This window comes from Cornus florida, unplaced genomic scaffold (assembly GCF_030987335.1).
Source record: "Cornus florida cultivar Cherokee Brave unplaced genomic scaffold, ASM3098733v1 CherokeeBrave_3.0.0_Hap2_Chr08, whole genome shotgun sequence".
Lineage (NCBI taxonomy): Eukaryota > Viridiplantae > Streptophyta > Magnoliopsida > Cornales > Cornaceae > Cornus > Cornus florida.
The window spans coordinates 30923587-30938533 of record NW_026775578.1 but is presented as its reverse complement, the minus strand read 5'-3'; the positions used below and the strand labels follow the sequence as shown (position 1 = coordinate 30938533).

At 33.9% G+C, this 14947-nt stretch overlaps 1 protein-coding gene across 1 annotated transcript; it reads right to left on the bottom strand.

The window, feature by feature from the left end:
• Nucleotides 1–4885: 4885 nt before the first annotated feature.
• LOC132271091 (ras-related protein RABF1) lies at nt 4886–14445 on the bottom strand. Its single transcript, XM_059772355.1, has 8 exons — nt 14232–14445; nt 13874–13950; nt 9446–9529; nt 9158–9252; nt 8879–8984; nt 7649–7738; nt 7459–7545; nt 4886–5168 (listed from the first exon to the last, which is right to left on the bottom strand). Exons 1-8 carry the CDS (start codon nt 14254–14256, stop codon nt 5130–5132), a joined length of 603 nt encoding a protein of 200 aa, XP_059628338.1. The 5' UTR covers nt 14257–14445; the 3' UTR covers nt 4886–5129.
• Between the last annotated feature and the right edge of the window lie 502 nt (nt 14446–14947).

The window sequence follows — 14947 nt, the reverse complement described above, 5'->3', positions numbered from 1 at the left end:
TTAGCATGAAAAATTACCATTTTATAGTTTGAATAGACTGAAACTTACTTATAAAAGAAAATTTTATAAAGGGCATTGTTGTAAGTTCATAAAAAAATTTCTCAAGAAATTAAGTGATTTTTTGTAAAAAAATTTATGGAAAAGTTTAGTAGTTATGGAAAGTAATTTTTTCTCAATTTTTTTTTTTCCTGTTACAATTTTCATCTAATCAAACAAAGTCAATAAGAAAATCAACCGGGTTGAGCATTATTATGAGATTTCAAAACAGGGCTTATCTCAGTATCATCAATACGTTGCCACACACCATGAAGAAGTTAAGCTTTAAATGTAATGTCACAGCTTCCACTGAAATGAGCAAATCAAACCTGGCACAACATCTATGGAACTTAAGTGTTGTTCCCTTAATACGGAAGCTACTAAGTTAATTTTTGGCCAAAAAAAAAAAAAACTTCTATGAAAATAGACATCAAACTCTTTGACATGCTAAAGAATACTTGCAACAAAAGCCAAAAAAAAAAAAAAATTTAAATATTTGATTTTTTTTTTTTTTAATAATATATGACAAATATGTGTGAGTTGTGCGTCGTGGAAAGTTTGAATCTATTTTTTAAAAAACTGCTTTGAGAGAGGAATAATCATGTGTTTTTTTATCTAATCTAGTCCACTAAAATTACCAGTTATTTGAGCAATCACAAATTTAAAGCAAGTAAAGTCTGTAGTGATACCGGATTTTAGCGAGGAAACTAATTGGAAAACTTGAGGTTTTGTGCGTCATTCCAAGCATAAAAAAACCCACTATGTATAAAGCAAAGTACACCGAACTTTGACTCATACTCAAACTCTTTTGCTCTACCAAGACTCAATCCGTTGAATGTCCCTACCAAGACTCAATCCGCTGAATGTCCCTGACTTTGCAACTTCTCGTCCAACAGATCTAGACTTCAGACTTATGCTTCGAACCTTGTACAAAGATTGTTGGTAGATCAACAACGGTCCGCGAGCGCCTTGATTCCTTCAAAGTGTGATTTTAAATTCTTCTTCTTTGAATCTGAATTTGATGTAGAAGAAATAAAATCTGCTTTCTTTGATCGTTGTACATGCAATCTTAAATCGACTTGAATACGATCAGGATATGAACAACACCCTAAATTCACTCGTGTGTATATAGTGTGTATGTTCTTAAAAATTTCACCAAAAAGGCTTTTAATGAAAATTAGAATTTTAATGCAAAAAACCAAACAAACCTAGATGAGGTTTATATATATAGACTTTTAGAACCCTAATGTCACTTGGAAAATAAATTAATTTCGTGCATGAGCTTTTCGAAGGAAGTCTATGCAAAATAGGAAGTTAAAACATAGTAGGAAACAAGTTAAACTGTTGAGAAACTTGAACCGGTTCAAGTTGGCCAGTACTTTTTTTTTTATAACAAAACTTCATATCTTGAACCGGTTCAACTGCCTTGAACCAGTTCAAGTTGGCCAATCTTGAATTAAAGGCATAAACACTTGAAAATTTCTTCTTATCTTTTCGTAGTCTTTAAACTATTGAATACGAATAACTCTTCAATTCCACTTCTGATCTTGAACTTGAATTTTGAACTTATAATTATAACTCAACCGAACTTATTTTGAGAACGAAATAATCCAATTACAATATATATATATACCTCACAATATGTTTTTGGGATTTGATAAAACTTAACAATGGTAGTATTGTAATTATCACCGCAAGAAACAATAATGTGGTTACTTGAAGCAAACAATGTGAATTTGAAGATGTATGAACTTAACAGTCTGCCACACAATAGAGTATGCAGCTCTTCTGTAAGAGGAGTTGAAGGAAATATATGATCAAATCGTAGAAAAATGTAAAAATGTAATGTAGTGTGACTTGGTAAATGTTAAGAATGTTATTCTCTTCAATTATCTTGATTTGTGATCTCATTCCTTAAAATTCCGGGATCATCCTCTTAAATACACAAATTTTTTTTTTTTTTTAACAAAAGATTGACTATTAAAATCTCGCGTGTTAGTACTTAGGATGAAAATTTAGATGCCTTATATATTAACGTCTAAGAATACATTACATAATCACTATTACTTTCAAGAAAATTATTTGAACAGTAAATTTCAAACTAAGTAAATTTCAAACTTTTTAAGGTATAAGATTTTAAAGATTCAAACTAAGTAAATTTCAAACTTTGTAAGGTATTAGATTTTAAAGATACACCAACATTAAATTCTCTAATTTTGACAACTAAGGTATTAGATTTTAAAGATACACCAACATTAAATTCTCTAATTTTGACAACTAAGGTATTAGATTTTAAAGATACACCAACATTAAATTCTCTAATTTTGACAAAAACAAAATTGAAGGTTTACATATTACATTAATTTCTCCACTATTCTGACTCCTAACTCTAGCCACCCTAGAGCTCCTCACTCGTATCTCGTTGATTACAAATGGATTTCATTACCTATTTATAGATCTCCTAGCTGCCCTCTAGGACCCTCACATATTCTAAATATTTAGAAGTTTACAAAATTCTCAGTTCCATTAGAATCTCTCATATTTTAAAATCTTTCCTTTTACAGTACTTCACAACTCCCTACATAATTCTAAAAGACTTTAGAACTCTAATACTATAGGAGTCTTGACTAAGTGTTGATACTTAAATTTAAGAATTAAAAAAGATCTAAACAATAAAATAAATAAACACATCTGAAGTACATCAGGGTAGATATTTAATAGGGGTGACAAAATGGGTCAGGAACTATCAACCCCACCCATATTTGCCCATTTTTTTAATGGTTATGGGTGAACCATATTTAATTGAGGGTCAAGATGGGTTGGGTAATTTTTAACTACTTAATTTGAGGGTCAAGATGGATTGAATAGAGTTAACCATATTCCACCCATATTTCACCCATCAAATAATAAACACACAACATATATGTATTCTATATTACACTCAACTCATTTCTCTCTCTAAAATTTTCTCTTTCACAATCTTCTTTTTCTAAATTTGTCTCTCATCAATCATTTCTCTCTAAGTTTCTCTCTCTAGAAATTTCTTTTAAAAAAAATAAATAATTTTAAAAAATTAAAAATAATTTAAAAAAATTAAAAAGAAAATTAAAACCTTATGAATTTTTTTTTTAAAAAAATAAAAAAATAAGGGGCCAGTGCCCAAGGGACCAATGCTCCTTTATCCAAAACCATATTTTTAGTTGGTCGTAAGCTTTGTGATGGTCCATATTCATTTTGGAGATAAATGTCTTTGTCTGAAACCCTTTACCACATCTTCCAGTTAAAAGCTTCACAAATTGTAAATATTTTTGTGTGTATGTGTGAAAAATTTCTCTCCAAAATCATTATCATCCATTTGACATCTCTCTCCAAAAAAAAAAAAAAAAAGAGTGAGGAAAAGAGTGAAAAATATGTATACGGAGTACTAAGGAAGTTTGAAAAATATGAATATATATAAGAGTTCTGAGTTCATAAAGTAAAGTGCACTTTGGAGATTTCTGTTTGCACGTTACAGATGTTTATTTATTTATTATTTCAATTTTATTCTGAGACATCCATACCATCACGCTGTGCATTAATTAAGAGAGAAATAAGCGTATAGTATTGACATTTCTATGTGATTGGATAATTAAAAGAATAAAAACTATGAAATACTGTGATGTTGTGTTTGGTAGCTATATATATATATATATATTCGATTCAGAATTATTATTATTATTATTATTTTTCTTTCCAATTCATTTTTGATTTTATTATTCAGTAAAGCAAGCAGGCAGGCATTTAATTGATAAAAAAATTATAAAATACAATCTAAAGCAGCCAACTCCTTTAAAATACAGGCATTCTCATCAATGCATACATTATAAAAAAAAATAAACATTTTTTGAAATTTATTACATCCCTCTCCAAAATCATTCTCATCCATCTGATATTAGTTTTCAAAAATCTAATTATGAGAAGTAAATGCTGAGAGTAGGTTGGTGGGGTTTTAAGGGAGAAGGAGCATCAGACATACTCCGGCGTCCGATGGGCCTGCTCCTGTTTCGGCTAGTTCTGCAATACCGACAGAGGCACCAGAAATGTTCCCATCAAATTTAAATAAAAAAAAATTTTAAAAATAAAAATATATATAAAAAATTAAAAATAATAATTAATGGTCCACGAGTCATAACGAGTTAACCCTGTCCATTTTTAACCCGTTCTTAATGAGTTGAATATGAGTCTTGACTCATGTTGAACCGTTTATTTTTAACCCAACTAAAACCCGACCCAACCCGCCCATTTGCCACCCCTAATATTTACCTACCATGAATTTGTTTTGCAACTCTTTCAGTTAGATTAGCTGTTATATATATATATATTTTTGACAAACACAAACAAAAAAAAAAAAGAAAAAAAGTAATGATTGCAAAATGTATAGAAAGAAATAATATGTAAATATCGTTATTATAGTTGCAAAATATAATATCACGGTGAAACATATAAAATTGATTCTCATGGTACTGTATTCTGCTTTTGGTTGCAATTGAGAATAATATAAAATTATTTTCGCCTTAATGTGATATGGAGATTAGCTTGGCTATGAATGTGTACATCTAACCCTAGGTCACAAAATCTGCAATGACACAAACCTTGCGCACCCGGGTAGTGTTTGAAAATAAAGAATTCTATTGTACGACATTGAAAGAGTTAATTATTCTATTTTGACTAATTGGTTGAAAAAAATTTATGCATCGGATGATTTGTTTGCATCCAAAAAGAGTCCAACCTTAAATCTAATGCTTCCCGAGGCACAAGGGTGAGTTTTTAAGGATAAATAGGTAAAAGGAAGAAAGCAATTGTCAAAGAATGACAAAAAAATATACCAGTTAACTTTTTAGCTGTATTATTATGAGATCTCAAAACAGAGCCGGGCTTAAGTCATTATCATCAATACTTGGCCACACACCGTGAAGTTAAGGCTCAAACATATCTTACAGGTTCAACTAAAATGAGCAAATCAAACCTGGCACATGTATAGAACTTAATATTACAGGCAGGTATATTGTTCCCTTAATATAGAAGCTATTAAGTTAGTTTTCGGAATTCTACAATCATGAAGGAGATGGGCGTGGTAGGCGCTTAGCAATTTCCTGTAAAAAAAAAAAAAAAAATTACAGATCAGTCTGAATTATAAAGATATTATCAAGCTCCATAACATAAAAACTATGTTTTGATGTAATTGTGGGGGCACAGAGAGGACAATCTGAACATCATTGACAAACCCTGCTAGAAGAACATGGCATATGTAATGCATCAAACATAGAATGTAGTTATAAATTGCCTTCAAGTTTGTTTTCCTTGTACTTACTTTTAAGTAATGGACCAACATACACGAAAAGTACAGATTATGACAATAAAAATACTGCTACGAAAAGTTTCTAGTACAAGAACCAAATAAGAAACGAAAAGCAGAGCTTTAAAATTTCAAACACAACTCATGTCATGTGAAACAATGCGTACCACCAAATATATGGTGACTGGGGATGGCAACCTGCCATATTATGATGGTATGGTACATGTAAACCAGGGTTGGGGCTGAATTGAAAACAAAAATTGAGTAACCCAACTCAGGTTCAGTACAGGAAGAGTTTAAGGGGATTCCGGGCGGGCCCAGCCTGACCCACCTGATTACATAACTTTTAAGCGTGCAGAACTTCGTTCCAGATCAGCTCGTGTAAGTCTAAGGCCACCATACTATGTGAAAGATCAGTCTCCTCCAATCACAGAACACAACACTCTTTGCTGCCATTACCAAAACGTGTTTTAACGGCTACAGGGGCATGTATCAGATTGTTGGAGTTCAGATGTTTAACATTTTCTAATCACTACTAATAAATATGGAAATAACTACTTCAGCATCCGAAGAGGCTGGTATCCACTGCCCTCCCCCGATCAAAAAACATGGGTTCCACATATTGTGTGGAGAGGGCCTTCCCCCAAAAAATTTAGAATATCTAAAGCACCATAAAACAATCTCATGACCACAGGTTGAACAACAAAACCAAAAGGGTGTGAGGACAACATCCATAACAAATCTCAGAGTGATGGATTGAACAACTTGAATTGACACGAAAATATGGCATAAATAACAGTTTCCTAGGTTCACACGAATTACTTGACAACAGCCTCTGGCCTCAGAAATCCACTTATTTAGATGGCAAGGGGAAAAGTTTAACTACGAAGCCCAAATCAATGTCACTCAATCAGATTTAATTCAACTTAAACTCAATATGTGAAATCCACAAATGCTTGGGGATCTGCTCCATTAGCAATCTCCAACAAAATGCCATAGTTATCCTATTAAATAAGCATATTTACGAACATTAATATATAATATACATATATATAACACAAAGTAGTGCAATACCTCAAACCAATCAACATAACCAGTCCCACGGGTTGACCAAGACAAAGCCTAATTACATAATTGAATGGCCCCCTTTTCCATTCCAACCATATTTGAAAGGTAACACAGACACATTAATAACAAAGAGAGAGCCAAAATGTATACAGCTCACGCATCCAACTACTAGGATTTGAACAACAAAATTTGAGAAATAAAACAATGTCATGTATTTGACAACACAGATTTCAAGATTCCCCTTCAGCTAAGACAAGGGTTTAATACCCATATAACGAATATCTTCTTGTTCCATGTTTGAGATGTTAAAAACACCTTCTACTAATTGAGGCTTTTTAAAAATATTATTGCAGCTATCAAAAGTTCAAATCTATCTGCAACAGATAAACTTTTAATGGTATAGACAGTTTTCGCCATCTGAAATCACTGCTTTAAAACAGGTAATATTTAATTTCGAGAAATTTGTTAATTCAATTGATATAACGATAGAGACATGAATAAGTACGAATGCTTTAATGCTAATTTCCTACTAATAAACACAGAACACCTCAATTCTCAACACAACAAAGGTGCAATATGACTACAAGGGGAAATCCTGGTAATAACACCGGTTTTCCTCCGAGACTAGATATTTATACCACATCATGATTCTCTGGAAGTTATTCAGTTTATATTGTAACCTTAACGCAACAAATAAGGTGTAAAATATTGTTAACTTTTTCTATAACACGAAGACATGGCTTTCTCCATCAATTTAACAATTATTGCATGGTTTAAATTTGTCCCATCTGCATGACTTTATCATAAACTTATTATTTAGTCTAACTAAAATAATATGTATATGCATGTAGTGTTTTAAATGATCACAAATAATGGGGAAAATATTTTAAATAATTGTTGTTACCGCCCTAGAATAAGATGTTGAGTTTGTAGTCAAATTATAAATATGATAGCCGTTAGAAGAACATCTCAACACAAAAAGACTGCTAACAAATAAACAATTTCTGCTATGACTGTACCTCAAATAGCTGATTAATATTATCTGCTGTCTTCGCAGATGTCTCAATAAAGAACATCCCATTCTTTTCCGCACAGTCAATGCCATCCTGACAAAAAAAAATAAAAATATGGCAGGCCAGTAAATACTAAATGCCGGTTAGTGAATACAAACAAAAAACTATTATTCAGTTGTGCAGTAATGTCACTCACTTGAATTGGCACTTCCCGTTTCTCTTGAAGATCAGCTTTGTTGCCAACTAAAGCCATTACTATATCAGGGTTCCCGTGTTTCTGTAGTTCCTATAAAATGCCATATGCATCATGATATCAGCTATACAGCCAAGTTAAGATGCTATTTGTAGTTCACGTAGATTTTCAAGTAGGTCCCATTTTTTCATGGGAATCAGAACTTGATAATTTTGGAAAAGCACATTGATAGAATGACCACTGTTTCCTAGCATGTAGATTGCTTTGTGATGCAGGATGGGAATTGGTTACAGTGTGAGCTGCTTATTCCAAACTTGGATGATGGGGTGAGCTTATAGTTTTTGTTCTTACTTTAGCATCCAAAGTGTGATCAATCATAAATGAATCTAAGTTTTTCATTGATCAAAGTGTGAACTTTTCTGGCACCAAGCTTTATGTTACAAAAAAAAATCTCAGCAGAAAATTAGTATTAGAACCAACAAGGAGTGGACAAACAACTTAGATTAACTCACTCCAAGCCATGGGTTAAAAACTAATATTTATTTGTATCATATAAATATTGACACATGAGTCATTATTTGTTTTCCCCTTTCTTTGATTTCATCTCTCTATAAAACTAAAAACAAGACAGACATTATAATGCTCATCACATTCAATAGAGAATTAATCCATTTGAGCATTAAGCATCAAACAGTCTTCTAGGATTGTGAACTTCTCGCAACTTGCTTTACCAATCCCTTATTGCTGAAAACTCGAACTTGAGTTGTATATAAGAACTAAGGATCAACTGTGAACTTATAACTCCTGTTACCATCCAAAATTTACAAATTCTTCACAATAGCCTTGATCAAATTGCTTACCATCACTAGTAATGATACGAGATCCAAAGGAAAATGCTTTAAAAGAAAGACTCAATTAAATATAAGCCCCCCTCTCCACCTTTCCCAAGCGATTGCAAGATCTTCAATTCTTGTACCAGAATTAAAAAGACACAATAGGGTAAGGGATTTTCAACAAGTGAGGAGATAGTAGATACTTCTTTGTTGAGAAAAAAAAAAAAATAGAGAGAGCAAGAGAAGAAAATAAACTAATTTCCTCAATGCGCGAGCGAACAAAGTAGGATATTTTTTTTGATAAATAAACAAAGTAGGATATCCTCAAACTTATATAACAAAATAAACAAATAGTGCAACACAGAATAATAAACATCATTCCAAGCTCTAGGGGCTGTACCTTAACCCAATATTGTGCTTTAGTGAACGAATCAGGATTTGTTATATCATAAACAACAACAGCGACTGCAGCACCTCTGTAATAAAGTGGAGCCAAAGCTGCATACCTAAAGAAGAAACAATTAGAGGTTAATTTCTTTCATAACAAGTCTTCATGGAAAAGAGAAAGAAGGGGGTTCCATCCCAACAGATACTATAATATCATAAAAGGAGTCTCAGATTGTAAAATTGTCTAAAAGAAGATAAAGGGAGGTGCAGGGGATGATTTGGCTAACGATACCTCTCCTGGCCAGCAGTGTCCCATATTTCAAACTTGACTGTTGTAGAATCTTGCAAGGCAATCGTTTGTGACAAGAATGAAGCTCCTACGGTTACCTGAAATCATCAAAAGTCAACAAATATTAGTAAATCTATAATAAACTTGCTTCTAAGGAACCAATGAGAAAATGTAGATGCTCATATCCACTCACATAGGGGGTGCTTGGCCAAAACATGACCCAAAATTAATAAAAAATAAAAATAAAAACAATTGTTACAAAACCACTGTAGAATCTTTATATATTCATACCTTGGATGTTGGGTCAAACTGACCACGAACAAAGCGGAGAACAATGCAGCTTTTTCCAACACCAGAGTCCCCCAATAGAACCAGCTAAATTGATGAAACGAAAATTAGATCTATACATGAGAAAAACAGGAGATCAAAAATGCGATGGTCACACTTTTGGCACAAAAGATACTGATATCAATAAATCCTGTATGTTACATCTCCAATGCCCAAGCCACCCCCTCTCCCTTTTTTAACACACATGTTCACACACCAATTAGAAGTAGAATAAGACTTACTTATCAAAAAAAAAAAAAAAAAAAGTAGAATAAGACTTCAAACCACATTAAACCATATTCTACAACAAACATGGTCTTTGAAATCATCTCAAATTGCACAAGCATACTGGTAGTTGTTAAATAAATTTTGTCTCAAAACTTTGGTGTGGTCATGTAACAAATGATACGATCATTCTCATGATAATTAGGGTGCAGTTTTGGAGTGATACATGGGTTTGTGACAGTGCCGTCCATTCAGAATTCCCTAGGCTCTTTTGGCCACTTTGGCTAAGAATCCACAACAGACCAAGTCAGTTTATTCTGTGGAGAGTATAGTTTGGGAACCCATTTTTTCAGGGCAATTGGGGATCAGAAAATAAACTTGTAATGTTTCCATTTTTCACCATTTTCCATTTTCTAGAATTTTCCCTTTTTGCAAGGGCATTTTCGTCTTTTCTCTTTTTGCGTACCGGACACCGTGGGGTGTGCCGGGTGTGTCCGTGAGTTGGTTGGAGCGTTTCATTGAGTTTAGGACTCCTTGAAATGCAATGGTGGTCATTTTTTCATTTTTCCGTTTTTCGGGCCGAACGGTCCCTTGTGGGGCTCGCTACAGGAATTGTTGCATACGGGGATTTTAGTTGGGTCCATTTGCATCTCATGCATTTTATTTAATGTGTTTATGTGGGTTTTATATGATTGTATACATATATATATTTTTATGGTGCAAAAGAAAAGTCCAAATGGAATTTTTTAAAATTTGTGGTGGAACCCACTTTCCACTAAATTAAATTAGTGGCCAAGAGGCCATTTTGGCCTCCATTCTTCTCTCTCCCCATAATAACTCTCTCTCCTTCATTTTCTCTTCTTTTTCTTTTTCTTTTGGCATCAAGATTTCAAGCTTTGATTCCTCTCCAACCACTTGGAGTTTTTGGGTGCCGTTTGGGGCAAAACGGAGAGCTCGGCGAGATCTTCACATTGATATAAGCAATTCATCATTTGGTGCACTCTAGGGATTTCAAATTTTTGGATCCATTTGGGGGTTTTTGCATCTAAGGGAGGTAGGAGTTTCCTAATTCATGTTGTCTTGCACCTTTGTGAATTAATTCCTATAAATTGTTGCCTAGCATGCTACTTGAGTTGATTTTTTCCTCTAAGTGTTTAAATTGTTGTAAATAAAATGTGTGATTATGTGTTCAATTTGATGCTACTTGAAATCGAATACTTGTATGAGTTAAATTCATGTTTTATACGCCTACCATGCTAGATTATGATTGAATGAAAACATGTTATAATTTCCTTAGAATTTATTGTAAAGCATGATATGTAGTTTAAGCTTGAATTAGTTACAGAATGATGATTATTGGCATGGCATGATACATTCATGCATAACCATTGGGAAGGAAATGGGGATGATTTGATTTGAGATGAAAAAGGGGCTTTGGGAAAAAGTTTTGACAAAGGGGTTTTGAGAAAACTACAATGCCGAGGAGGTACCGAGGGTCCGTGTTGTTAATGTAACCTAGAGGGAACTAGGAAAAACACCCTAGCGTGGTTGAGCTATTTGGGTCCCAAAGGACGCCGCGGGGTTAATAAGGGTCAGGGACAGTAGCCAATCCTTCTCTCGTGTCGCCGAGGAGTCACCGAGAGACGAGTTATGTTAAATGTTTGAAAAGGGAAGTATGGAAGTGATTTTGAAAATGGGGAGTGACATAGCACGGCATTGCATTTCATAGCACCACATTGTTCATCTGGACTTGAAATTGATGTTGTATTTCTCCCGGCATAGCATGATCCTGTTCCCTATTATTCTATTCATTGCTTGAATTCACGGAGTCACAAGAGGTGTGTCTTAGACACCACATACTGAGCAATTTGCTCACCCCTTATATTTAACATTTTTCAGGGCATGGGAAGGAGGTGGCAGATGACAATCCACCACAAGCTTGATGGGGTGCTAGAAGTCCATTTTTGTTATCTTTTGTATCTTTGAGCCATCTTTTTGTAAAAGCTTCAATTTGGAATGTATTTAAGCTAGCTAGCATGGCCTTGCAATTCAACTCTGAGCCTTAGCTCTATTTTGATGTAAAATTGAGCAAATTGTAAAGACTAAGCATTACTTCTATTATGAATAGATTTGTTGATGTTGTACCATATCAAAATGTTGATAATCATAACCATATTATGTAGTTTTGCCATTTAAAGAGTTTTTAGAGCAAGTTTGACGCAGATTGCAAAGTTTCCCATAAGCCTCCATTCATTTGGCAGGTTTACAGCATTTCCAGTAGCAGAACCAGCTCGCATAGCCATTTCGGCCGGCCGAAATGCCTGTTTCGGCCGACCGATTCATCCAAAGACTTCAATTACTGTTCGTGATTATTGGAGATCTGTACCACATTGTATTTGGTGGTGCATCTGGAAGGAGCGAAATACTAGAATGTTTGAAGGGAAGGAGTTGTCTACAGCGGCACTAAAACTTTTTATTATTCGTTCTCTCTTTAGTTATGTGAATAGAAGTTTTTGTTCCTCTTCTGTTGATTTATTTTCTTTTTTGGATTCTTTGGGCCCTTAGACCCAGGTTTCTCTTATGTTTATGGGACGCGTTCCCCTATTGAACGCTTTTTTTAATTTATTATTACTTATCAAAAAAAAAATTATTGTTGAAGTCACAATCGGACGACCGAAGTGCTTGTTTCGGTCGACCGGTACAGAGGAGTTTGCTTCGGCCGACCGAAGTCCCATTTCGGTCGATCGAAGTGCATCTGCTCTCCCCTTTTTGTCCCTTCCTCCGATATAATCTATCCTAAGCCTTGGGAATCTGTTTTTGTGCCATTGTGGAGCGCATTTATGACTTAAGAGTGTTGGTTTGACCCTAGACATGATAGGATTTGACTTAGGTGACCTCGGGTTTGGGTAAGGACCCGGTTAACGGTTCGGACCTACGGGTTCGTGTCGTTACAAAACTCCTCTGATCATTCTTTGATCTATGTTATGCTAATCCTGTTACCAGAGGCAAGGAGGATGTGTTAAAGTGTAACAAAGTTTCTGGCCGAAGTTGGATTTCAAAAGTGTTGAGCGTCACTCCCAAGTGTCCATGGAAAGCTGTCAGCAGAACAGAAGTTCCAAAAAGGCGGCCCTTTATTCTCGGAACTAAATTGGAGAAGATTTAGACAAAAATCATCTAATCTCAATGGGCAAGCTTCAGCCAAATTATATTCAATATCTGAAGAAATCATAAATCACCTTTCAATGTAACACATAATGGAAAAAGATTTGTTATGATTGATAATTGGTACGGATCATTTTTTGGGCTCAACGGATTATGTCTAGTTCATTTGTGAAGCGCCAAGTGACTCGAAGGAGATTTTCTGGGTTACAGAGTGAGAAAGTTGCAATGCCCTCTTTAGACCATTCTTTAAAAGAGAACTATGTGTTTATTGAGAAAGCAAAGTTGTCAAAACATAAGCTTAAGAATATGCAGTAAGTTCCTGTTTATTTTTATTCCCCTTTCTTTTGTCTTGATTTTTCCTTTTTTCCTTTTTTCTTTTAATTCTTTCTTTTCCTTTTTTCTTTGTTTTTTGGGTTGGGGGGAGAGGGAGGATTAAGTTATGCCAACACATTTGTTGATTTCTAGATAATTTGAATAGGAGGTGGAGTTTTGTTTGCCATACCTAATTTCTTTCAAGTGGATTTTTGTAACTCTACATACTTCAGTTGTGAAACCATAGCACTCTTTAGTGCTTTCCCGTTACTATTGGAAAATAAAATATAGTTGAACCAAACACTTCAATGTCTTTCCTTACTACCTAAACCAGTACTGATTTTAGTTTTTACTTTGTTCTACAATCACCTCGTTGTGATTCACATCACTCGACTGAATAATGTGGTTATCAGTTTTCATTTCACATGACAAGCCATCCCATACGTTCTTACAAATTGTTTGATTATTTTTATTTTTATTTTTTTGACTGTTCTATGATTCTGACACAATTAGTTAAGCCAATTAATTAACATAAGATTACTCAATAATTTCTTAAAAAACAAAATGTACAGAGACCGTTCTCTCTCATACAGAGACTGGCAAAAAATAGGTGTAAACCCATCTAGTAAGAATTGACTACAACAAAAGGTCATAGCTCTATCTATAGAATATGAAAACAAATACAAAATGTACCTTCACTCGTAGATTTTTGGCATCAGGAACTCCACCATTCTCCGAATTAAGCCCACCCAACCGCCCAGAGTTCCTATCTGCAAAACCCAACCCCAACAATCAATCAAATATTCAAAATCAGCAACAATTTCCCCAAAAAATTACTGATTCAAAGCTGAATTCCCCAACACCAAAAAAAAAAAAAAAAACCCTCATGCAACGGGCAATTCGACCTCAATTCAATCATTTTCATCTCATAAATTGGAAAAACCAACAAAATACTAAAGATCGGATAAGGGTTTTTAGGAATATCGTTATCCGATTACAGTATTGAACAGTAAATTCCTTTGCAGTTTGGTATTGTTAGTGCAGGTATTACCTGGAAGAGAGGAAGAGCAACCCATGTCCGAGGTGAGACCGTTCGATTCGATATGCGTATATATTCAGATATATATATATATATATATATATATAGGCTATACGTTCGGGTATATATATAAGGGTTTGTTATTGCAGAGACGAAGATGACAAAGATCAGAAGATGAATCGTAGTTTGGAGTCTTTAAACGCGCTCCGAAGAGATACTTTAATTGCTTAACTATACTTAATTGATGGTTGTAGTATATAATTTAGGTACACCTTTTTTAATTATTGTGCCACGTGTCCCCTACTGCAATATTATCTTCTTCTTAACTGACTTTTTAGTTTTTATATTTATATTTTAAAAAAAAAAAATTGACTTTTTATATTAAAGTGTATTAAGTAGTCAGCACCCATTTATTGTTCAGAGTGGAGATCAAACTCTACATTGCCCAATCCACACAATTCTTTTTGTTTTATTATTTTATTAAAATTCATCTCTCTTGTAAAATTTAATTTTTTTACTAGTGCATTTTCTAGCATTCACACTCTTCTGTTGGATGGCAGTGCATTTGAATGTCTATAGATATATACACAATTACACATATATATAATAGAAATTGAATTAAGAGTCATATATAAATATGTATGTGGAAATTAGAAAATGAAATAAAATTACCGAACAATTAGAAAATGAAATAAAACTATATTCGATGACGCTTTTTTTCCCCCTCC